Source organism: Procambarus clarkii, chromosome 87 (assembly GCF_040958095.1).
Source record: "Procambarus clarkii isolate CNS0578487 chromosome 87, FALCON_Pclarkii_2.0, whole genome shotgun sequence".
Taxonomy (NCBI): Eukaryota; Metazoa; Arthropoda; class Malacostraca; order Decapoda; family Cambaridae; genus Procambarus; species Procambarus clarkii.
In genome coordinates, this window is record NC_091236.1 from 2,105,863 (window position 1) to 2,133,180 (window position 27,318).

Consider the following 27,318-nt stretch of genomic DNA (forward strand, 5'->3'; position numbering starts at 1 on the left):
GTTTTTGGCTGTAGTCAGGTCTGCACAACTGAGGTTCCCTTTGTGCTGGACACCCAGCTGTAGCCAAACTTCTCTTGATGATGTCATTGACTGCTTCATGTCTGGCAATCTTTCCCTGTGTCTTACGACAGATGAGACCATGGCTGCCGTATTGGTCTGCCCGTGCATGGCCGCATATACACCGGTGCTCGGTGGAGATAGGGGCGGCAAGGCGCAGAGCAACACCAATACTTAGGGTCCGATGGTCCAGGCGGGTGCCCAAGGCGGAATTAGGGACTGCCAACAGGAAGTCCCCGGCATGGGGCGCTTGCACAGCTAGAAGACGCGCTTTGTCCTTCCTGGAAGCTGCCTCCAGCAATGATGTGGCGATGTTCTCCACTATGGGGCTATCCCATTTGGACTGTTTGCAGTCATTTGGAAAGTCGGTCGAGGATGAGAGTTGACGAGAGTGTCCCACTGACCGGCTCCTTCCGCGAATTTGGGGTCATGAATCCCAATGGAGTCTCTTAGGTGTTCCGGAAGTATTTCCTTAACTAATATATATATATATATATAATATATATATATATATATATATATATATATATATATATATATATATATATATATATATATATATAATATATATATATATATATATATATATATATATATATATATATATATATATATATATATATATATATATATATATATATGGCAGTGTCAGACCACGGAGGAAGAATTGAAACATTTTGAATTCTTAAGTACTTAAGGAATTTCCTTAAGTACTTTCGTATATTAATATATACGCAGGTCCCAATCCTCGTCACGACCCTTTTGGATTCGTTCATTTGATACATCACGCTATTGTGATTTCTGTGTGTAATGAAGTAAGGGTGAAGAGGTAGAACGGCCTATTGACATAGCTCGAGTGTATGGGGGAATTGTGTAAAATCCTGGTTTGTGTCTCGGAGAGGCTGCAGGATCCAAGTAAATTCAGTAGAATGTCTGGTTGCAATTCTTATACCATGTCGTAGCTCAGTCGATTAAGGCAGCATCTGCGATGCTTTTGGACGTAGGTTCGAATCCTCGTAACGGCTCTTGTGGATTTGTTCATTTGAGACAGTTTGTTTCATAGTACTTGGTGGGAGCCTCGTATGTCCTAAACCACGCTTCCAAACCAGCACATCCCTATATTCCTCATTAATAATTCCTGCTCGTTAATAACTCGCAACACGTCTCTACTAAGCACTATGCATTATTAAGATAACTCTATTAGCTGACCCGTTAAGATCCCCTATGAAAACACACTCAGGTTACTTCAAAAGACAACTTTCCTAAAATAACTTTCTAACTCCCAGAAGTATCTCCTAAAATGTATCTTAATAAAATAACATTCTAGGATAACTCGCTAAGATAGGTAAGAAATACAGCTCAGTAAAATATCCATCTAATATAGCACGTGACAAAAACCAATGAACAAACCCTCTCTTTGCAGGAGGCCGGAGGTGAGGAAGTCCTGCTGGAGGAGCTGGAGGCCGGCCTCGCCGTGGTCACAGTATAGACACCGCCGGAACACGCTCACCTGGTCTCCCTCACCTGCACCCACAACACACAACAACATCACTTCAGTTCCAAGCTTAACAAAAGCATTCACACGCTAATAAACAACATTATTATGCTTCACTAATGCAATTATAACATCAAGTGTGAGCGAAAGTTAATTTATCCTTATATGTCAAAAAGTTGACATCAGCAAATATATTAAATTACACAAGTGAAGGTAGTTATGTGATATTGATCACATAAGTGATCATTGTATATCACATATTGATATGTGATATACTGGAACCCCAGTGTTCTGCAAGCCCTGCATGCTATACAGGCACCATGTGTTCTGCAGGGTCCTTTGCTCTTCAGGGCACCCATGCTCTACAGACCCCACGTGCTCTGTAAGGCACCCAATCTCTATAGCCCCCTCGTCCTCTATGATCTACGGGGCAACCATGCTCTACAGACCCCCCGTGCTCTGTAAGGCACCCAATCTCTATAGCCCCCTCGTCCTCTATGATCTACGGGGCAACCATGCTCTACAGACCCCCCCCGCGCTCTGTAAGGCACCCAATCTCTATAGTCCCCTCGTCCTCGATGATCAACGGGGCACCCATGCTCTACAGACCCCCCGTGCTCTGTAAGGCACCCAATCTCTATAGCCCCCTCGTCCTCTATGATCTACGGGGCAACCATGCTCTACAGGCCCCACGTGCTCTGCATGCTCTTTATGCCTTACATGACTTCCATGCCTTACAGATCTCCCGTGCTCTAGAGACCACCAAGCTCTACAGGGCACCCATGCTCTATAGTTCGCCGTGCTCTAAAAGGCCCTACACACCCTATGCATGTACTACCTAGCCCCCCTGTTCTACAGGATGTCTAATGCTCAACAGGTACCCTATGCTCTTCAGATCCTCCGAGCTAAAACGGTTACTCCCAGTGCTACAGACATACTCGCGCTCTACAGGTTCTCCAAGCTCTACGGGTCCTACTAGCTCTAAAAGACCCTCCCTCGTACTTTGCACAACCTGTGCTTTACAGGTCCCATTGCTAGACTAGCCCGTCATCTTGGGCTTCCCCAACGTTAACAAACTGACGTACTAAAGGGGGCCGAACCTAACCGTAGGGAGGACCTACCAATAGAAAAAGAGCAGTCACGACAATTTTGCGAGCCGCCATTATGTTAATACACCAGTGTTGGCATTCGGGGATTTATTGGTCAAAAAGCTATGTACTGTTCAAGAGGCCTGGCTGCTCATACCCGTTCCCCATGCAGGTCGACGTTCAAGCCTCGACAGTCCAAGTGGTTGGGCACCATTCCTTTCCCCCATTCCACCACAAATCTTTATTCTGACCCCTTTCAAGTACTATATATTCGTTATGGCTTGGAGCTAACCCCTGATCACTCCCAACTTTCAGTTGTCCCTTTGCTCTTAAGCCTCTCCTTACTGCTCAGGTTGACCCGTGGTCTACGGCCCCCTTCCAAACTAGACTCAACGTGCTCTACTGGTTCACGTGCCCCTAGAGGACCACATGCTCTATGTTACGTACTCCTATAAGATACGTAAGAAAATAAATTACTATGTACATTTATAATTGTGTGTAAATTACAAGCATGTATATTGATATACTTATATGTTCTATGCAAACGTACATTCATGTTACAGTGTTGGCGTTAGGCCCAACGTATCGTGGGAATGATTGTTTTATTTCTTTGTGTGCTCAGTTTTCCCACGGGAACTAATGATTTATATGTGATCATAAGTGGGTAACAGAGGTGAATAATAATTGAGTGAACTGTATCTGGCAAATTGTCGTGGGATCGTCCGTTGCTGGGTGTGCATGCCATTATTCCTTTCTGTATGCATATTTTAATTACTATGTAAAGAAGTTATTACCTTATGTTTGTATATCAATATGTATTAATTATTCATTAAGTTAGTTTAAGATTACTCTTGTCACAATGTATTGCTCCATTGTTGAAATAATAAATATTGTAACTTTGGCAATTTATTCGCGGGGCAAGGCAATCTGTTTTGATTCCCGCGTTATGTTATTCAGTAGCTGATCGGGAACCAGGGAGATAACATCTAGTTGGAGTTAAGTTATACATTTTTGTTCTGTCATAGCCATACATATTATAATTTTAATTTAATGTCTGGAAGATACAGTGATATTTTTAATGTGATATATTGTGACCATATAATCATCTGTTTGCTATTGAGATTTATTTAATATATACAGATAAGATATTGTCTCTATTCTTCAGTCCTAAGGAAGATTTTATTTTTGTGCTCATTACTTATCAAGGGGTTATACTGGTGATTCGCTATTGAGAACAGCAGTTGTGTCGTATCCCTAGACGTAATTAAAGTTGGCTGCTGTAGGATCACGAGCCGTAACGTACGATAGGTAACAAAGAGTTATGGGGGCCTGTGCCGGGAAATATCGTTCCCACTTAACCTTAATTATGCTAATCTAACCTTGCCTTCCTAGGTACCAGTGTGTCAAGTGTCTGTGTGTTTCTTAAGAACTATTCCATGTGCCAAGCAAGCCTTCCTGTGTGTCAAGTAACAACGTTTCACGATTTTGAGGTAAGTCATCCTATATATTTTGTTTGTGCAGTGAGGCCAAGCGAATTTTCAGTGTGGTGACAATTTTACAGTGAAGTGTAGTGCAGTGCCATTGTTTTAATTATTTTTGTGAATCCAGTGCCAAGTGTTAGTAACGATGGAGGAGAAAGTTGCAGCGTTGGTGGCTCACCCAGACTTTGAAGGGATTCAGAACCTTAAAAAGACTGAGTTAATACAAATGGCAAATCAGTTGGATTTGACCGCCAGCAATAGAATGGTTTAAAGCCCAAATATTGAAAGTCATTGTGACGCATTTTGTTGAGAATGGGGAGTTAGAAGAAGAAATTCTAGAGGAGTTAAGAGAGGAGTCGAGTGATCAGATGACGTTAAAGCGTCTTGAGTTAGAAGCGCAAATAGCATGCTAAGCTTGAAGCTCAAAAGGAACAGAAAATATTAGAGGCGGAAGCTCAGAAAAGGGAGCTGGAGACTAGGCGTTTAGAAATTGCGGCACAGTTGCAAATAGAAGCCACAAAGAAGCAACAATTAGAGATTCAACAACAAATGGCTAACACTAACTTCAGGCTTGAAGCACAGCGTATGGCAGCTGGGCATGGAAATACTAGTAATGTTTCAACAAAGTGATAATAATCCCATCAGGATGAATAAGTATATAGAGTTGCCCAAGTTCAATGAGGAGGATCCTGAGGTTTTCTTTGCACATTTTTATAAAATTGCCATCAGTATGAACTGGCCAAGGGATCAGTGGGTAGCCATTATGCAGTCTCAATTTAAGGGGCGTAGTCAGGAGGTTTTTACATCCCTACCTGACGCTCATAGTTTTGATTATGAATTTGTAAAGAAAAGCATCCTAAATGCGTACCAGTTAAATCCAGAGGCACACAGGCAAAAGTTCAGAAACCTAAGGAGGATAAGGGATCAGACAATAGCAGATTTTACTCGTCAGAAGACGAATTTTTGCAACAGATGGTTAAAGTCACTTGCAGTCACTGATTTTGATGCTCTAAAGAATCTTCTTATAATGGAAGAAGTATTGTCATGTCTCCCAGACCAGTTGTCTACTTTTATGGCAGAACAAAAGAATGTAACAGATATTTATGAGCTGTCAAAGCTCGCGGATGAGCATGAGTTGCTGACTAAGGCCCCGTTTACGGCCACTTCACCTAAGTCTAGTCGTAGAGTAAATTTCAATGCTCACCGAACTCCTTATCAGTATAAGTCTTCTCCTGGTGCGACAGTTACTCCCGTGAACTCTTCTCTTACTAACCCTAAGATGGTTACTCCATTGCCAGGATCATCTAAGCCTAGTAATGCTAATTCTAAACCGGCAGTTGGTTCTACCAGGGTGTCCACTGTCAAACATTGTACCCATTGTAAGAGAAGGGGGCATGTGATTTCTTCATGTTTTAGTTTGCATCCTGAACTACGACCAACTGGTCTTATTATGAGTAAAGGATTGCAACCTATTAATTCTTCATGTATTACAGTCAGTCCCAATTGGATGGCTGAATTCAAACCCTATATTTCCACAGGTACCTTATTATGTAATAATGGTAGACATAAGACTGTTCAATTACTCCGTGATACTGGAGCTTCACAGTCTCTTATTACCCAGAAGGTACTTGATGATGTTGACACCCGAGATCTGGGTGAAGTTGTGCTTCTCCAAGGTATTGCCGGTAGTGTGCAACCAGTGTCCTTATTGCAAGTTAACCTTGATTCTAAATATACTTCAGGATGGTGTAATGTTGGTGTAAGTAAACAACTGCCCATTCCTGGGGTAGACCTTATTCTAGGTAATGATTTTGGCAACCAAATGGTTGTAGGGCCCAAGTTTCCCATCATGTTAACTAAACCCCATAATGTATTAGCTCAACCAGTAGCAGATGATGATATTATTTACCCTGCTTGTGTTGTAACTAGATCAATGGGACAAACAGGTGAGAGTAATCCTGTCTTCACTGAGGTTGCTGTTCCCAAGACCAGGACCCCTTCAGTAAAGGAGTGGGAGGTGGATCTTGAGGATTCCTTTATGACTCGACTGGATGATGAGAGTGAGGCCGTAGTAGAAGCCCCGCCGAACCTAAATCACAAGGAAAGTGAAGGTGAGGAGGCTGAACTATCTGTACCTTGCCCGCTTGTCTCCAGTGCGCCAGTTGTCGAGAGTGAGGCCGAAGTAGCTATGACTCCATTTTATTCTGATCAATCGGGAAAAGAGATCAAGCTACTAGGTTCTTGCCCGCTCGCTGCTGAGTCTGAGTCATTGCCCTTAAGTGTTGTACAGACTACTGATCCTAGTTTAAGTAAGTGTATTTCTGAGGCTCCTGATAATATTGATGCATTGGAGGAAGGGACGGGTTTCTTCTTCAAGGATCGACTTCTGATGAGAAGGTGGAGACCCAAGGGAACTCCCTCTTCAGATGATTGTGAGATTAGAACCCAACTCGTTGTCCCCAATGATTATCGTAGGCAGGTCCTGCAGGCTGCACATGATGATCCCATGGGAGGTCATCAAGGTATCACGAATATGTACCATAAGATAAGTAAATATTTTTTCTGGCCAAAGTTAAAGAAAGACGTGGTCAGATATTGTCATAACTGTATACCCTGTCAAATTGTGGGTAAACCAAATCAATCTGTACCTAGAGCACCATTGCAACCTATTGTAGTTCCTGATGAACCATTTACTCATGTTGTAATTGATTGTGTGGGTCCTTTACCTAAGACTAAAACGGGTAACATGTTTTTGTTCACTCTCATGTGTATGACTACTAGATTTCCTGAAGCTTATGCTCTACGGAATACCAAGGCTCATAATCTCATCAAGTGTCTTGAAAGATTCTTTTCGTTGTTTGGAATGCCTAGAGTTATTCAGAGTGATAATGGGGGAAATTTTGTTTCTAAAGTTTTCAGAACTTTTTGCGAATCCCGAGGGATTCGGCACAAATTATCCAGTCCATATCATCCCCAAAGCCAAGGTGGGCTTGAACGTTTCCACCAGACTTTGAAACAAATGCTGAAGACAACCGGAGAAACTCATCCACGTAATTGGGATGAGAATCTCCCCTTTGTGTTGTTTGCTGCTAGAGAAGGGCTACAAGAGTCATTGGGCTGTTCACCCTTTGAACTAGTGTTTGGTCACCAAGTAAGAGGTCCTTTTAAAATGCTACAAGAAAAGTTGTTGGGAGATGTCTCTGTTCATCAGAGCGGATTGTACTTGAGTGAGGTCAAGGCTAAGTTGTGTCGGGCTCGTGAGTTGGCGAAAGAACATCTGGGAAGGACTCAACAAGCCATGAAAGTAAGATATGACAAGAAGTTCAAAGCTAAGCTCAGGTCTTTTGCTGTCGGAGATTTGGTGTTGGTGTTGAAACCTCGTATGGGGACTTCCATGTCCCATAAGTTCGCCGGACCCTACCAAGTGGTAGACAAGGTGGGAGACCTAACCTATAAACTAATTAGCCCTAATCTTTCAGAACCCCAAATGACTGTGCACATTAACAGATTAAAAGCTTATGTTGGACCTGGTGTAGTAGCTTGTTTTAGTCGGAAAGAGTTACCACCTGAGGATAATTGTAGTGAGAGACATGATGTTAATATCCAACTTCTCAGTTCCAGTTCCAATGGCAGGGAGATGCTATGTCATTTACAGGAGGAACAACGTGATGAGTTCCAGGCTCTGCTGGACCACCATACATCTCTGTTTGGGGAGGTTCCTACCCAGACCCACCTCATCACACACGACATTCAGCTCCTGGACAGCACCCCCATTCGACAACATCCGTACCGAGTGAATCCCGAAAAGAGGAAAATTATACAAGCAGAAGTGGAATATCTGCTCCAGCATGATTTCGTTCGGCCAAGTCAAAGTACTTGGAGCTCTCCGTGTTTGTTAGTGCCAAAACCAGATGGAACCTGGAGATTGTGCGTGGATTACAGGAAACTGAACAAGAACACTACAGTGGACGTTTTTCCTTTACCCTTGTTGGAAGAATGTATAGAGTCCATAGGTCATGCCGAATATGTAAGTAAGCTTGATTTGTCAAAAGGGTATTACCAAATTCCATTAACAGAGTATGCTAGAGAGGTTACTGCTTTTGTTACACCTGATGGTGCGTATGAATTTAATGTCATGCCATTCGGTTTGAGAAATGCACCGGCTACTTTTCAAAGATTCATGAATTTCTTACTCAAGGATGTGCCAGATTGTAGGGCCTACCTTGATGACATTGTTTTGTACAGTAAGAATTGGGCAGATCATCTCTTAGGCCTTAAGAACTTGTTTACAGTGTTGAAAAACGCAAAGTTAACCATAAACATGAATAAGTGTAGTTGGGCAAAAGGTACGATAACTTATCTTGGACACGAGGTAGGACAAGGTAAGATTATCCCCTTACAAGATAAGATTCAAGCCATTGTGGACTACCCAGTGTTAACCAATAAGAAAGGAGTCCAACGGTTTATTGGTATGTGTGCATACTATAGGCGTTATTGTAGAAATTTTTCAACAGTAGCTGCTCCTTAGACTAATTTGTTACACATGCAAGTAAAGTTTCAGTGGACACAAGATTGTCAGAATGCTTTTCAGAACCTAAAGGGCATATTGTCCACCTCACCTATTCTTGCTAGTCCCCAATTTGATAAACCATTTATATTACACATTGATGCGTCAGATGTTGGAATAGGTGCTGTGCTTATTCAAGTTGGTTTAGACCAGATTGAGCATCCTGTGTATTATTACTCTAGGAAATTTAATGCAGCTCAGAGAAATTATTCCGTGGTAGAAAAGGAGGCGTTGGGTCTTATATTGTCAATTAAGAAGTTTGAGATTTACTTATCAGGAAATAAAGTGTTAGTATTTACAGACCACAACCCCCTTATCTTTATAAATATGATGAAAGTCAAGAACCAACGAATTCTGCGCTGGTCATTGTTTTTGCAGGAATTTAATGTAGAAATCAAACATATTCCAGGCAGGCAAAATGTTATTGCTGATGCTTTGTCAAGAAGTTTTGATGTACCATAAATGAAATGTTTCTTTTCCCTTAACATTTTTACTTCGGAAAAAATGCCATTGATCTTCAATCCATTGCATTTTTTTTCTTGGAGGTGGAAGTGTTACGTACTCCTATAAGATACGTAAGAAAATAAATTACTATGTACATTTATAATTGTGTGTAAATTACAAGCATGTATATTGATATACTTATATGTTCTATGCAAACGTACATTCATGTTACAGTGTTGGCGTTAGGCCCAACGTATCGTGGGAATGATTGTTTTATTTCTTTGTGTGCTCAGTTTTCCCACGGGAACTAATGATTTATATGTGATCATAAGTGGGTAACAGAGGTGAATAATAATTGAGTGAACTGTATCTGGCAAATTGTCGTGGGATCGTCCGTTGCTGGGTGTGCATGCCATTATTCCTTTCTGTATGCATATTTTAATTACTATGTAAAGAAGTTATTACCTTATGTTTGTATATCAATATGTATTAATTATTCATTAAGTTAGTTTAAGATTACTCTTGTCACAATGTATTGCTCCATTGTTGAAATAATAAATATTGTAACTTTGGCAATTTATTCGCGGGGCAAGGCAATCTGTTTTGATTCCCGCGTTATGTTATTCAGTAGCTGATCGGGAACCAGGGAGATAACATCTAGTTGGAGTTAAGTTATACATTTTTGTTCTGTCATAGCCATACATATTATAATTTTAATTTAATGTCTGGAAGATACAGTGATATTTTTAATGTGATATATTGTGACCATATAATCATCTGTTTGCTATTGAGATTTAATATATATAGATATGATATTGTCTCTATTCTTCAGTCCTAAGGAAGATTTTATTTTTGTGCTCATTACTTATCAAGGGGTTATACTGGTGATTCGCTATTGAGAACAGCAGTTGTGTCGTATCCCTAGACGTAATTAAAGTTGGCTGCTGTAGGATCACGAGCCGTAACGTACGATAGGTAACACTCTACAGGTCCCAATGCTCTATAGAACCACAAGTTCTACTGGACCTCGTGCCCATCAGCACATGCCCTAGATGCCTATCCGTGCCTTACTGAACCACATTCTTAAACATGTCCCCGTGCTCTACAGTCCCAGTGCTCTACAGTCCCCGTGTTCTACAGTCCCCGTGTTCTACAGTACCCGTGTTCTACAGTCTCAGTGCTCTACAGTTTCTATGCTCTACAGTTCCTGTGCTTTACAGTCCCCTCGCTCTACAGTCCCCGTGCTCAATAGTTTCCGTGTTCTATAGTGCCTGTGCTCTAGTCGCCACGCTCTACAGTCCCCAAGTTCTAAAGTACCTGTGCTCTACAGTAACCGTGTTCTACAGTCCCCGTGCTCTACAATCCCCGTGTTCAACAGTCCCCGTTCTATACAGTCCCCGTGTTCTACGGTTCCCGTGCTCTACAGTTCTTGTGTTCTACAGTCCCCGTGCTCTAAAGTGCCCGTGCTCTACTGTCTCCGCGCTCCAAAATCCCCGTCCTCTACAGTTCCCGTGATCTACAGTTCACGTCCTCTACAGTTCCCATGCTTTACAGTACCCGTGTTTTACAGTCCCCGTGCTCTACAGTCCCCGTGCTCTACAGTTCCCGTGCTCTACAGTCCCCGTGTTTTACAGTCCCCGTGCTCTACAGTCCCCTTGCTCTACAGTCCCCATGCTCTACAGTCCCCGTGCTCTACCGTCCCCGTGCTCTACAGTCCCCGTGCTCTACAGTCATCGTGCTCTACAGTCCCCATGCTCTACGGTCCTCGTGCTGTAGAGTTCCCGTACTCTACAGTCCCCATACTCTACAGTCCCCTTGCTGTACAGTTCCCGTGCTCTACAGTTCCCGTGCTAAACTGTACACATGCTCTGCAGACCCAGTGTTCTACAGTCCCCGTGCTCTACAGCCCACGTGTTCTACAGTTCCCATGCTCTACAGTTCCAATGCTCTACAGTCCCCATGCTCTACAGTTCCAATGCTCTACAGTCCCCGTGTTCTACAGTCCCCGTTCTCTACAGTCCCCGTGTTCTACGGTCCCCGTGCTCTACAGTTCTCGTGCTCTACAGTCTCCGTGTTCTAAAGTGCCCATGCTCTACAGTTCTTGTACTCTACAGTCCTCATGCTCTACAGTCCCCGTGCTCTACAGTCCCCGTGTTCTACAGTCCCCGTGCTCTACAGTTCCCGTGCTCTACAGTCCCCATGCTCTACAGTCCCCATGCTCTAACCCCCGTGCTGTACAGTGTCGGAAAATCCGACACCATTTAATATAACATACAGACAGATAATAATTGCTGTATTGTATAAACAAGTTAACCCATAGAAAACGTAACTTGTAGTGGAATTACCGTCTATAGAAAACGGGATATCATCACCACATACTATTATAAATTCTCCACCTATTATGGTGGGAATTATTCTTAAATACATTAGTCTTTGGACTTTACCATCATAAAAACATCTCATATAAATTAACTTAATTATCAATATTAAAGTAGAGTAAATGTGACCCTTCTATCACTTTCTGTCATCTGGACAATGTAAGCCAGGCGTCAGGAGTGAGGAAGGAGGGGCAGCCATTGTTTATACTAAGACCAGAGAGGCTCACGGGAGCAAATACGGCTCCTGTTAATTTTACTTGGACGTAGTGTTATGGAAACCAAAGGTGTACCATTATCAACACGCTGTCAACAAATCAAGTTAAGTGTTCTTTCCGAAATCCGTTTAACTTTCATTTATGGCCATTAATGTCATTATATAGGGTGACCCGGTTAGAGCACGACATAGCCTCATACTAAAGGTAATTAAGCCAGGTCTTCATTGTTCCATGTACAGTGTTTCTCTGATATACTTGTCATATATAGGATTCTGGCTTTACAGCTAGCGCCCTTTTAACAGGTCAAGACGAGGAAGCATGCTTTGTGCATCAGTTACCAGGGTGATGGAAGCTACCTCAAAGAGGGAAAATGTGGTGTCTACACCCTAGTTATACCTGGTGGACTAAGACCTGCTGTACTATAAGATAAGGAACCTTTTCAATGTATGTAGCCTAATACTGTAGTTTGATTGGCTGCATATATATAAATTAAATTAATATAAACCCCCCTAATGTGTAGAGGATCGATTTGTGAGATTATGAGATTATTGCAGAAATACAGTCCACTTATCATTATACAAATTGCTATCGAAGTATATAAATTAACGTAAGTATAAATTCATATAAATTAAATAAATATAAATCTCACAGGTCGGTTCCCACATTATTTGGACCTTCGGAACCGGATTATTCGGTCCTTTGAACCCACATTTGGTCATCTTAGTACCGGATGAACTAGTTAACCAGTGGATTCATTAAATATACTAGTGCAGTGTGATTTAAACAAGGCCAGCCAGTCAAAGACAGCAGTGTTGTCTCAAGCCAGTTCACGAGCCCCGCTCAGTTCAGATCAGCCTTAGTCAGCGGTTTCATGCACACCCACAGATATTTGGTGGCGTGTTATTCTGTGAAATGACAGCGCTAATATTGAAGCCAGCCAAAGTAGTGGCTGTGGTTTCGCAAGATTGTTCACGGATTTCGTGGTGTTAAATTTCGCAAGAGATTATCTACGATTTTGTGGACTTTATTTCGCGAGGTCACTAATAATACTTAATACTTCTTGATAATATTAGAAGTTTCATAGAGGCTAATTAAGAGGCTATTATCAATAATTGTGTATATTATTTCTCCAAAATAGAGAATCATTTAATATATATTGCACTAGTGATCACAGTATAATATTTACTAATTGCCAACCCACAACAGGGTAGGATATTAACACACCATTAATGAATGGTCCAGACCCTATTTTGGGTGTAATTTTTATCAACTCGAGTTGAGTTGTGTATATATAATAATTTACTTATGATCATTACACCTTTGAGTGATTAATTAGTGTCTCTACCATCCTAGGGTGATATAGAAGAGCTAACCTAAAGGTACTTCCAGTGACACTGGTTTATCACTCAAATCATTAGTGTGTATGATTGTATATATATATAATGTGTATTAATTTTAAGTGCTAACCTCTAGTAGAGGTAGGATTATTGCCTAGTGAGTGCAGAATTTTACCCTAGGCTACCATTAGTACTTGCTCACAATTTATGAGCCAGTGGTGCCCAATTAACAAGTCACCATGACTAATCCACAGAAAGCAAAGCGTGCTTTAGTAGCAAGCAAACGTCAACTGACAAGAGATCTCGACCAATATGAACAGTTGTTATATGAGCCTGTAATTAATTATCATCGGTTGAAAATACCACTGTTACAGATTCAAACCCAATTGCATATATTGAAAGCAAATAGGAAATCTTACCAAAATCAAGTCCACGACGACGTAGTAGTTGAAGACGTGGAACCATTCCTGTCTGACCTAGCACAATATGAAGAAGAAACTCAAGGCAGGTTGGAACATTTACACAGGATAATTGAATCAGAACAAATAGCAAGTACATCAAATAAAGTAGATAATGTTATGGATGATCTGGATCTTTTTGAGAATAAATGTCAAGCTAGATTAGATCCTTTAATCAACAAGGATAAAGCTTCACCCAGTAAAGCTTCACCCACTACAGCTTCACCCAATATTATACCACCAGAAATTAAGCAGTTCTCAGACAATTTATCCACAGTCTCTGTGGATTCTGAAAACCCAATACCTGAGGCTACTAAGTTAACATGCCTCCAAACTAGAGGTGAAGCTGAACCAGTAGTAGAAAATGTAAATGAAAATAGCGACAGCACTAATTTCCCAGTCCAGCTTCCTAGGAATAATGCTGGCAATGAGAAAACTGTCATACATCTAGTACTACAATTGCTGGATTTACCTCAACCTGATCAGACTGCTGACTCATTACAATCCTTCAGCATGGAGTTTGAGTCACTACTAAGAACATTCAGTCTTAAGGTTGATATAACTACTAGTGAATGGATGACCAAAGTAGTCCTTCAACGAAAATTGTCCAGCGTTATACTAGATGAATTATACACACATCAACATAACACCATCCTGACAGTACAGGACATCACTGAAGATTTACATTCCATCATAAACAAACGACGAGCAAATGAGGAAGTTAAAGCCTCTTACAAGCCTTCAGAAATAGAAAATAAGAGTCAATTAAAGGGTAAAACAACTACCCCAAATAAACATCAAACAATTACTCAAACATCAAGTTGCAGAAAATCTGACAATGCAGCAGAATCCTCCAAGCCTACTCTTACTAGTTCACCCAAACCGGTAACTTCCAAACGTGCAGTAGGCTGGGGGACATGTATGTTCTGCAAAAAGAAACATTCAACATACTGTTGTGCTAATTATCCAACCAGAGACACTCGTATTGAGCGACTCCAGGAATTAGGGAGATGTGCAAGGTGTCTCAAGTCACACAACATAGACTATTGTGATACCCAATTCAACACCTGCAACAGGTGTAGAAGAGGTAGACACCATGCAGCACTGTGCAAATATACGAAATTAACGTATTCAAGACCCAAGGTGGAAGATAGCATTCCCACCTCAGTACAGTATTGCAAGGTACAACCAACAAAGAGTGCCCAATCGGCAAAGTCTAAAGGTAATACGACTTTGTCTACTGCCCAAATTACCATCCTGAATAAGAGGGCCAAGGTCCATACCCGTGGGTTGTTTGACCAAGGATCCCAGAGAACATATGTCACTAAAAAGTTGGCAGATGAATTACAATTAAGGCCTGTAGCCCAGATGTCATTCAATATCTCAGGGTTTGTAACAGATGCAGGACCTCAAGTCTACCAGGTGGTACAACCATCAGTACGTTTAGGCAGGTACGTCTGTCGAGTACAAGCCATTGTGGTGGACAAAATACCAGTAGACCTACAAGTTCAAGGTCTGAGAGCAACAGCCAAATTCCTGAGAAATAGAGGAATAAAATTGGCAGATAATATTAAGTCTGATCACCTCACCGACTTCGGTCTCCTTGTAGGGACAGACTATTGTCATCGATTCATCGGTAGCCCTACTAAATATCAGGGCATAACCATGTTAAACTCTGCAGGAGGTAAATTACTCTCAGGCCCAGTATCAAGCCTGAGGAGACCTATGCCTGCAGATAAACAATACCAATAGAAATCTAAATTTGTCAGCTGATTATATTTCTCCAGTAGCATTATACTAAGGTGATTACAGCTGACTATACCAACAGAGGTTGATGTTAGTATCATCATTTGAAGCTGAAGACGAGTTCATGAGGCCTCAGTGGCAAATCAGTGAACAGTAGCCTAAAACAGCTACAAGTCACTGCGACCAATGTCACTGAACCCACTGCAGTCTCAGAACCATACTTTACTTTAATGATGAGCTATTCAATCTTCTGAATCAATTAACTAAATTAAACCCCAATAAATCTGATGACTGATTTGATACATTTATTATTTAATCAAGATGTATTCCATGGGCCTCAGTGTTTATATATCAGTGACCAGTTACCTGAACAAACTTCAAGTTATATCTAATGTCACTGATCTCACTGCAGTCCCTGAATCATACTTGACTGTAGTACTTGATCACATCCAGTCTTCTGGGTTAAATAATATGTAATTAGGCTTGAATATTAGCCTTTCAAGAGTTGACAGGGAAATGACTTCTAACCCCTGCAACTCTAGTACGGGACATCCGTCCTGTACGAACAGACGCACAAATGTGTGATTACTAACTACTAACATCAAAATAATCTAATAATTCGAAGGAGGAGTATCGGTGTTCGTCTGTTCTAATTAGGACTTCGACCCGTGAGCAGCCCCTGGGGAATTATGTCGGAAAATCCGACACCATTTAATATAACATACAGACAGATAATAATTGCTGTATTGTATAAACAAGTTAACCCATAGAAAACGTAACTTGTAGTGGAATTACCGTCTATAGAAAACAGGATATCATCACCACATACTATTATAAATTCTCCACCTATTATGGTGGGAATTATTCTTAAATACATTAGTCTTTGGACTTTACCATCATAAAAACATCTCATATAAATTAACTTAATTATCAATATTAAAGTAGAGTAAATGTGACCCTTCTATCACTTTCTGTCATCTGGAAAATGTAAGCCAGGCGTCAGGAGTGAGGAAGGAGGGGCAGCCATTGTTTATACTAAGACCAGAGAGGCTCACGGGAGCAAATACGGCTCCTGTTAATTTTACTTGGACGTAGTGTTATGGAAACCAAAGGTGTACCATTATCAACACGCTGTCAACAAATCAAGTTAAGTGTTCTTTCCGAAACCCGTTTAACTTTCATTTATGGCCATTAATGTCATTATATAGGGTGACCCGGTTAGAGCACGACATAGCCTCATACTAAAGGTAATTAAGCCAGGTCTTCATTGTTCCATGTACAGTGTTTCTCTGATATACTTGTCATATATAGGATTCTGGCTTTACAGCTAGCGCCCTTTTAACAGGTTAAGACGAGGAAGCATGCTTTGTGCATCAGTTACCAGGGTGATGGAAGCTACCTCAAAGAGGGAAAATGTGGTGTCTACACCCTAGTTATACCTGGTGGACTAAGACCTGCTGTACTATAAGATAAGGAACCTTTTCAATGTATGTAGTCTAATACTGTAGTTTGATTGGCTGCATATATATAAATTAAATTAATATAACCCCCCCCTAATGTGTAGAGGATCGATTTGTGAGATTATGAGATTATTGCAGAAATACAGTCCACTTATCATTATACAAATTGCTATCGAAGTATATAAATTAACGTAAATATAAATTCATATAAATTAAATAAATATAAATCTCACAGGTCGGTTCCCACATACAGTTCCCGTGCTCTACAGTCCCCATGCTCTACAGTTCCCGTACTCTACAGCCCATGTGCTGTACAGTTCCCGTGCTCTACAGTTCCCGTGCTCTACAGTCCCCTTGCTGTACAGTTCATGTGCTCTACAGTTCCCGTGCTCAACTGTACACATGCCCTACAGACCCAGTGTTCTACAGTCCCCGTGCTCTACAGCCCACGACTTCTACAGTGCCCGTGCTCTACAGTCTTCGTGTTCTACAGTTTCCATGCTCTACAGTCCCCATGCTATAGAGTCCCCTTGCTGTACAGTTCCCATGCTCTACAGTCCCCGTGCTCTACAGTTTCCGTGATCTACAGTCCCCGTGCTCTACAGTCCACGTGTTCCACAGTACTCGTGTTGTACAGTCCCCGTACTCTACAGTCCCCATGCTCTACAGTTCTCGTGCTCTACAGTTCCCGTGCTCAACTGAACACATGTGCTAAAACAGTGCTCTACAGTCCCCGGTGCTCTACAGTTCCCGTACTCTACAGTCCCCGTGCTCTACAGTTCCCGTGTTCTACAGTCCCCGTGCTCTACAGTCCCAGTGCTCTACTGTTCCCGTGCTCTACAATCCCCGTGCTTTACAGTTCTCGTGCTCTGCAATTCCTTTGCTCTACAGTCCCCGTGCTCTACAGTCCCCGTGCTCTACAGTTCCCGTGCTCTACAGTTCCCGTGCTCTACAGTTCCCGTGCTCTACAGTTCCCGTGCTCTGCAGTCCTCGTGCTCAACAGTTCCCGTGCCTTACAGTTCCCGTGCTCTACAGTCTCCATGCTTAACAGTCTCTGTGCTCTACTGTCCCCGGGCTCTACAATTCCCGTGCTCAACAGTTGCCGTTCTCTACAGTTCCCGTTCTCTACAGTACCCGTGCTCTACATTAACGATACTCTACATTTACCGTGCTGTACAGTTACCGTGCCGTGCAGGACCATATATTCCAATGGATCCAATGCCGTACAGGACCAATTACTCTATAGGCTACAGTGCCCTTCATGTTCACGTGCCCTATATGCCACCGTGCTCTACAGTCACCCGTGCCCTATATGACACCGTGCTCTACAGTCTCCCGTGCCCTATATGACACCGTGCTCTACAGTCACCCGTGCCCTATATGACACCGTGCTCTACAGTCACCCGTGCCCTATATGACACCGTGCTGTACAGTCTCCCGTGCCCTACATGCCACCGTGCTCTACAGTCACCCGTGTTCTGTATGCCACCGTGCTCTACAGTCACCCGTGCCCTATATGACACCGTGCTCTACAGTCTCCCGTGCCCTATATGACACCGTGCTCTACAGTCTCCCGTGTTCTGTATGCCACCGTGCTCTACAGTCACCCGTGTTCTGTATGCCACCGTGCTCTACAGTCACCCGTGCCCTATATGACACCGTGCTCTACAGTCTCCCGTGCCCTACATGCCACCGTGCTCTACAGTCACCCGTGTTCTGTATGCCACCGTGCTCTACAGTCACCCGTGCCCTATATGCCACCGTGCTCTACAGTCTCCCGTGCCCTATATGACACCGTGCTCTACAGTCTCCCGTGTTCTGTATGCCACCGTGCTCTACAGTCTCCCGTGCCCTATATGACACCGTGCTCTACAGTCTCCCGTGTTCTGTATGACACCGTGCTCTACAGTCTCCCGTGCCCTATATGCCACCGTGCTCTACAGTCTCCCGTGTTCTGTATGCCACCGTGCTCTACAGTCTCCCGTGCCCTATATGACACCGTGCTCTACAGTCTCCCGTGTTCTGTATGACACCGTGCTCTACAGTCTCCCGTGCCCTATATGCCACCGTGCTCTACAGTCTCCCGTGCCCTATATGCCACCGTGCTCTACAGTCTCCCGTGCCCTATATGCCACCGTGCTCTACAGTCTCCCGTGCTGTACAGTCTCCCGTGCCATATATGCCACCGTGCTCTACAGTCTCCCGTGCCCTATATGCCACCGTGCTCTACAGTCTCCCGTGCCCTATATGACACCGTGCTGTACAGTCTCCCGTGCCATATATGACACCGTGCTCTACAGTCTCCCGTGCCATATATGACACCGTGCTCTACAGTCACCCGTGCCGTATATGACACCGTGCTCTACAGTCACCCGTGCCCTATATGACACCGTGCTCTACAGTCACCCGTGCCGTATATGACACCGTGCTCTACAGTCTCCCGTGCCCTATATGACACCGTGCTCTACAGTCACCCGTGCCGTATATGACACCGTGCTCTACAGTCTCCCGTGCCCTATATGACACCGTGCTCTACAGTCTCCCGTGCCCTATATGACACCGTGCTCTACAGTCACCCGTGCCCTATATGACACCGTGCTCTACAGTCTCCCGTGCCATATATGACACCGTGCTCTACAGTCACCCGTGCCCTATATGACACCGTGCTCTACAGTCACCCGTGCCCTATATGCCACCGTGCTCTACAGTCTCCCGTGCCCTATATGACACCGTGCTCTACAGTCTCCCGTGCCCTATATGACACCGTGCTCTACAGTCACCCGTGCCCTACAGGACAACGTGCGCCACATGTCCCCATGACCTACACGCTCCAGTGCTCTACATGCCCGCGTGCCCAACACGGCCGCGGGTTCTACTTGCCCGCTGCTCTACTATACGCTGGCTCTACTCCCCGCTGTGCTTTACAAGACCATGTCCCGTACATGTTACCGTAACTTAAAGGATCACGTACATGCAAATGCCGCTTGATTTACAGGACCACATACTCTTCATGCCACCCAAGCAAAACATGCTGAGTGGAACCATCTGCCCATTGAGGTACTCTACAGGCCCGCGTGCTCTAAAGGCTCGTGTGCTTTACAGGCCCGCGTGCTCTATAGGCCTGCGTGCTCTACTGGCCGCGTGCTCTAAAGGCTCGTGTGCTCTACATTCCTGCGTGCTTAACAGGCCCGCATGCTCTACAGGGCCACCAAGGTATATAGGCGTATGTTCACAGGGGCTACATCTCTGCAAGATTCCTTTGATGTAAGATTCCTCTGCAAGATTCCTTTGAAACGTGGCCTGAAGGGCTGGCCCCCTTCCCTGGTTCTATAGGTCACAGTGTTTCACAGCCACATCTGCTCCACAACCTTTAGCGCTCTATAGGTGTCTGTACTCTACAGGTCGTTCTTAGGCAAAAGTGCCCTATTTACAGTGGAAAGGAAGCTTTATTGATTATTTAAACAATATTTCACAAGTATGTTATATATCTTCCCTGAACATAAACTCTTTGTGTATAGTGTACTATGATATTGTTAGGTGAGAACAGATATAATATATAAACTAAACAAACATATTCAGACGTTAAAGTCTGAATGTTTGTTTGATTTATGGTTAAGTTAGGTTAGGTGAGATTCGGTTTACGTAAAAATAGGCAATGACTGGTTAGGTAAAGTTTAAATTATGTGATGCTTGGTACTGGTTATGTTTAGTTAGGAGAGGTTTAGTTGTTAAGTTAAAGTTAAGTTTGATAAATTTGGCATGAGAGATTGGCTTTTTCCCGGTTGACTGGTCGCGTACATGGCAGTACCCCAGGTCGGGATCGCCGACCTGGGGTACAAACAAATTGATCACGTGAAACAAACTTCGTCCACCAGTGCATATAAAGATTAGTTTCGTTAGTAATGTGGAAAGACTTTTCAAGTTTAGTCTCCATGAGGAGCCCTGATTGAGTAGAAAGGGATTATAACACGAAGGTCATCGTGCGTCCATTAGTCGATTAAGAAGGACAGTCTTATCATGTAAAATTACATGGTAGAAAAGTGAGGGAGTTTTGTAGCCATCTTATGACGCTAAAGACTGGTAAATTCTGCATCAGGCAATAGCGAGAAATTAGCTGTTCAGTTCTTCGCCAATCGTCTACCAGTGCTCAATGACGTCACGATTCACGTCACCTTTGATGAGCCTAACAGCTTAGACAGTCTAGACGCCAGCGGTACAGGCTGTACTTGATTGGCCAATTAAGCTTTAAAGATGTTTGTGTCCATGTAAGCCAGTAATCATTTTTGTCGTAAGAACAGACGCAGATAGATTTGTTAATTTACATCTGCCCAGTCAACAGATGATAAATATTGACAAGGTCAAAAACACCTTTAAGTTAAAATAACGAGATACGTTCTGCCGTAATTGACTGCACCCCAAGAATCAGTGTGAGAAGTTATATTGTTACTAAGTGAAGTTAGAGCAGAATCATACACACCAGGAAATAATGCAAATTAAGTGTGAAAGTTATCCCAATACAATCTTGTCATCAGTGTCCTTAATTGTTAGGAATAGATTCAGAGAACATTTGAATCATACCAGGAAATACTGCGTGTAATGTATCAGTTAAGTTTCCACGCGATGCCAAGTTTCTTGGCAAACTGAACTCTGTTTCAACCTGCGCTGATTGTGTTGACGACACAACATGTGGCCGACCTACGCTTATTGTTTTGACGCCACAACATGTGGTCGACCTGAGCTCATTGTGTTGACGGCACAACATGTGGTCGACCAGCGCTAACCTGGTTGATACCTGGTTGATGGGGTTCTGGGAGTTCTTCTACTCCCCAAGCCCGGCCCGAGGCCAGGCTTGACTTGTGAGAGTTTGGTCCACCAGGCTGTTGCTTGGAGCGGCCCGCAGGCCCACATACCCACCACAGCCCGGTTGGTCCGGTACTCCTTGGAGGAATAAATCTAGTTTCCTCTTGAAAATGTCCACTGTTGTTCCGGCAATATTTCTTATGCTTGCTGGGAGGACGTTGAACAACCGCGGACCTCTGATGTTTATACAGTGTTCTCTGATTGTGCCTATGGCACCTCTGCTCTTCACTGGTTCTATTCTACATTTTCTTCCATATCGTTTACTCCAGTACGTTGTTATTTTACTGTGTAGATTTGGTACTTGGCCCTCCAGTATCTTCCAGGTGTATATTATTTGATATCTCTCTCGTCTTCTTTCTAGTGAGTACATTTGGAGGGCTTTGAGACGATCCCAATAATTTAGGTGCTTTATTGCGTCTATGCGTGCTGTATATGTTCTCTGTATTCCCTCTATTTCAGCAATCTCTCCTGCTCTGAAGGGGGAAGTGAGTACTGAGCAGTACTCAAGACGGGACAACACAAGTGACTTGAAGAGTACAACCATTTTGATGGGATCCCTGGATTTGAAAGTTCTCGTAATGCATCCTATCATTTTTCTGGCTGTCGCAATATTTGCATGGTTATGCTCCTTAAACGTTAGGTCGTCAGACATTATTATTCCCAAATCCTTTACATGCTGTTTTCCTACTATGGGCCCATTTGATTGTGTTTTGTACTCTGTATTATGTTTAAGGTCCTCATTTTTACCGTACCTGAGTACCTGGAATTTATCACTGTTAAACATCATGTTATTTTCTGATGCCCAGTCGAAAACTTTATTAATATCAGCTTGAAGTTTTTCAATGTCCTCAGCCGAGGTAATTTTCATACTGATTTTTGTGTCATCTGCAAAGGATGATACGAAGCTGTGACTTGTATTTTTGTCTATATCTGATATGAGAATTAGGAAAAGCAGCGGTGCAAGGACTGTACCCTGAGGTACAGAGCTTTTCACTGCACTTGGACTAGATTTTATATGGTTGACAGTTACTCGCTGAGTCCTGTTTGACAGAAAACTGAGTATCCAGCGTCCTACTTTACCGGTTATTCCCATTGACTTCATTTTGCGCTCATTGTGTTGACGGCACAACATGTGGCCGACCTGCGCTTATTGTGTTGACGGCACAACATGTGGCCGACCTGCGCTCATTGTGTTGACGCCACAACATGTGGCCGACCTGCGCTTATTGTGTTGACGCCACAACATGTGGCCGACCTGCGCTCATTGTGTTGACGCCACAACATGTGGCCGACCTGCGCTCATTGTGTTGACGCCACAACATGTGGCCGACCTGCGCTCATTGTGTTGACGGCACAACATGTGGCCGCCCTGCGCTCATTGTGTTGACGCCACAACATGTGGCCGACCTGCGCTCATTGTGTTGACGGCACAACATGTGGCCGCCAATCCGTGCGACCTGCCATTGCATGACGTCATCCGTCATTCATAAACTTGCGTATGCCTCGTATAGTTCCAAGAATGCTTAAATTTCTGTCACTTGATTTCCTTGTGTGGAAAGTGCAGGAAACCATTACCACACTAGAGAAGTTCTCGGATGTTGCCTCATGAGGTAATTGTCGCGAAACAACACACTCCAGTAACTCCACACATAGTGGTATGAGTTGACCGCATGTGAAGTTCCTCCCACACCTTATGCAAGTATACTGTTGTGTATGCTATATGTGAATGTACGAGGGCACACCTGAGTAAGTACAAACATTTTGATTAAGAATTGCAGGTCCCGTTGGTGTTATTGTATTTCAGCACATTCATTCTGAGTGAACCAGGAGTGGTGGTATCTAGCAATAACCTGCAACAGGTGAAAGCAAAGATACAAGGACCATTGGTAGACATGCATCTGTCCTGAGTGGCAGAACTGCGTTCCACCTGACCCCGAGTATCGCTCATTATAGCGTTTAGTGGATGTGATACATCACACATTCAGTGACCATCATATGTGTTATTGATTATTGTGGATTATTGTGCATGTTGCATAGATTATTTGCATGACACTGTGATGAACCCAAGCATCTTCATAAGCTACTATGTCCCATTTTGAATACCATGTAGTGATTCAAGGAAAGTGTTAAAACATGGTTTGTTCCAGGGGAACCTAGCCAACTTGTCTCTGATGCAGTATGACCTTTGTGCCACCCCGGTCAAACGTAATTCCGCCACTGTATTAACGAGTAAGTTAATGAATACACCGGACATAAATTGTTACCTGTGTGATTTCCTGAAACCCAACTTGTATAAGCGTCGTCCCACTCGCCTCCTTGTGTCTTCAACATAATAAAAACTATTATTACCAGTGGATATAAATGTGGTGCAGCAAGCCATCCTCCTGCTTAGATAATACCTAGTGTAACGGTCGTCAAAAGTCACGAATTCGTACGTACTTGGCTTTTAGAAAGTAGTATACTGACTAGTAAAGAATTCGTTTAAAATAAATGAAGCTAAAAAAACAAACCTAAATATACCTAGGAATATTATAGCACACATATGTACTATATTAGGCCTCAGATATTGTGTATTAGGCCTAGGAAGGTTAGGTTACGTTATTTTGTCAAAGCAACACAAGTAAAAAATAGTTTTCCGGTTTGTCCAACTCCATAGTTAAAATTTCTACTTTCTAATTTCGTTGAACGTCGGTAAATATACTATGGTTATTGTACCATAGTATACCATAGAATATATTCTGTGGTATATGTACTATCCTAATATAGTATATATACTATCCTGATATAGTATATTTACTATCATGATATAATAAATATATACTGATATAGTGTATATACTATACTATACTATCCATCCTATTCGAAATCCTTATCCTGACCCCTTCCAGGTGCTATATAGTCATAATGGCTTAGAGTTTTGCCCTGATATTTCCCTCCCCTTCAGCGTTACTGTAAGTAATACTAAAGCAGGAGGATAGGCTGGGTGCAGAAACCTAGGGAATCCTCTTACTAATGAGTACTTAGGGATTCCCACGTTCAAAGTGAATCTCGAGCCTGTGAATGCCCTCGTCTGGTGGTACGTGGCATTGTGGTTGGTACGTCTTGTCCAGCTTGTGTACCTCAGGTCTTATACCGTGTTCTGGAAGTTATAGATCGTGATGTCTTGCGGGATCCGATGACCATGTGCAGATTGGTGACAGTGCAATTATAATCAGGAAAACAGGAGTCTTTCCTAAATCAATGTTAAAATAGATATATCACATTACTGCGATTTCCTTGAGTACCTGAAGGACACGTTTGGGAGAGAACTCTAATACGCCCTCCAGAGTGTATACAAATTATATGTAAAACTTGGATTGGCTTCCATCTCGGAGTCCAGACTCCTAGCGAATCCGGACGAATCTCAGTTTACATAATTTACACAATCTTCAACATGTCGTGGTCCCTGGGTGTCTTAGGCTACTCAGGACGCAGGTTCGATCCCCGTCCTGTTCCAAGATTTTATCTTACATACATCACGGAAAATATATTTGAAAAACCCTGAGGAACATTAAGGTATCACAAGAGTGCACTATCTGTTTCCATCTCACCTCTACTTGAACCGTCCTTGAGCCAGGTGTTTGGTAACGACCCCTGGCGAATCTCGTGGAGTATGTCGTCTTCAAGAGCGATATATAGTGCATGAAGGGTGTTACGAAGACTATGGTGGAGGAGCACAGTTCCCACGTCTGCTCTCCCACCAACCACCACTACACGTGTCTCCGGGTACTGCCACAACCCACACCACTCCAAGAACCTGTATGGGATATCTCCTGGTTCATGACTATCTTTGAAACGTAAAAGTATCATGAAAAGGACAATGTGGAAATGAATTAGAGAAGAATTTCGTGAATAAGAAAGTCCTGATTGAGTAGTGAGAACACTATCGCCGTGTCTCACAGTTATTTTTCTTTAAGTTCGAGCACTTGCCAGAGAGAGAGCTTATGTTTGTACAAACAACAGGGCTCCATCAAGGAGTATGTAATCTCCCCACACAGCTAGACCATCACCAGAGAAATCTTAACAAGCAACACAGAATTTATCGATAAATACAGCGACAGCGGGAGGCTCGACATCAACAAGGCCTAACACACCAAAAAGTCAACACCAGCCAATTAACTCATGATTACATTCTACCCACTTTAGGACCCCGAACCAATACAGAAGCAAGAAGAAGCAAAATATGCATTAATTTGTGTTCTGACTGCGTAAAATTATATTTACCCCATGATTACCCATTGGTTCCTGTTTTATCACCTCACCCAAAAACATTTTTGTCATATCACCTCACCCAAAAACAAATATAAACATGAAACGGAGTTCATAAAAATTTGTCTTTGAGAATGTGAGAAGTCTCTTACGAAACATTTCTAGATGTCAGACCAGAAATAAAAATGTGAAAATGAGCTTTGGAGAGTTAATTTTTTAATAACCCTTTGTCAGTGAAGAAAATGTAAGAAATATTGAGAAAATTCGTGTTAGAATCATTAATCATTAGTCTAATCTTAGTCACATTTTTCATCACGTGTTAATTTTTCGTGATTAACACAGACACAGACATACACACACACACTCAGGCTGCTTCCTGGGGTGTGTGTGTGTGGTGTGGGAAAAAAAAAAAAAAAAAAAAAAGTAGTTAGTAAACAGTTGATTGACAGTTGAGAGGCTGGCCGAAAGAGCAAAGCTCAACCCCCGCAAAAACACAACTAGTAAACACACACACACACACACACACACACACACACACACACACACACACACACACACACACACACACACACACAGACACACACACACACACAGACACACACACACACACACAGGAGCCAGGAGAAGGAAAAAGACTTGGGGGTTGATATCACGCCAGACCTGTCTCCTGCAGCACATATCAAGCGGATAACATCAGCGGCATATGCCAGGCTGGCCAACATACGAATGGCATTTAGAAACTTGTGTAAAGAATCATTCAGAACTTTGTATACCACATATGTCAGGCCAATCCTGGAGTATGCAGCCCCAGCATGGAGTCCATATCTAGTCAAGGATAAGACTAAACTGGAAAAGGTTCAAAGGTTTGCCACCAGACTAGTACCCGAGCTGAGAGATATGAGCTACGAGGAGAGACTACGGGAATTAAACCTCACTTCGCTGGAAGACAGAAGACTTAGGGGGGACATGATCACCACATTCAAGATTCTGAAGGGAATTGATAAGGTAGATAAATACAGTCTATTTAACACAAGGGGAACACGTACAAGGGGACACAGGTGGAAACTGAGTGCCCAAATGAGCCACAGAGATATTAGAAAGAACTTTTTTAGTGTCAGAGTGGTGGACAAATGGAATGCATTAGGAAGAGATGTGGTGGAGGCTGACTCCATACACAGTTTCAAGTGTAGATATGATAGAGCCCGATAGGCTCAGGAATCTGTACACCCGTTGATTGACGGTTGAGAGGCGGGACCAAAGAGCCAGAGCTCAACCCCCGCAAGCACAATTAGGTGAGTACACACACACACACACACACACACACACACACACACACACACACACACACACACACACACACACACACACACACACAAGACGAAGCTGGAAAAGGTCCAAAGGTATGCTACTAGACTAGTCCCAGAACCAAGAGGCCTAAGTTATGAGGAAAAGCTGCGGGAAATGCACCTTACGACACTGGAAGA

General features: G+C 42.9%; 1 protein-coding gene across 1 annotated transcript in view; it reads right to left on the reverse strand.

Annotated features, from left to right (window-relative positions):
- Window positions 1-996: 996 nt before the first annotated feature.
- The window catches only part of LOC138358852 (uncharacterized), a 64,196-nt gene continuing 37,874 nt past the window's right edge, over window positions 997-27,318 (reverse strand). The window contains exons 3-4 of the mRNA XM_069317202.1: window positions 25,177-25,382; window positions 997-1,581 (exon numbers count right to left, since the gene is read on the reverse strand). Of these exons, the coding sequence (XP_069173303.1) occupies window positions 1,433-1,581; window positions 25,177-25,382 (355 nt within the window). The 3' untranslated portion in view covers window positions 997-1,432. The remainder of the gene's footprint in view (window positions 1,582-25,176; window positions 25,383-27,318) is intronic.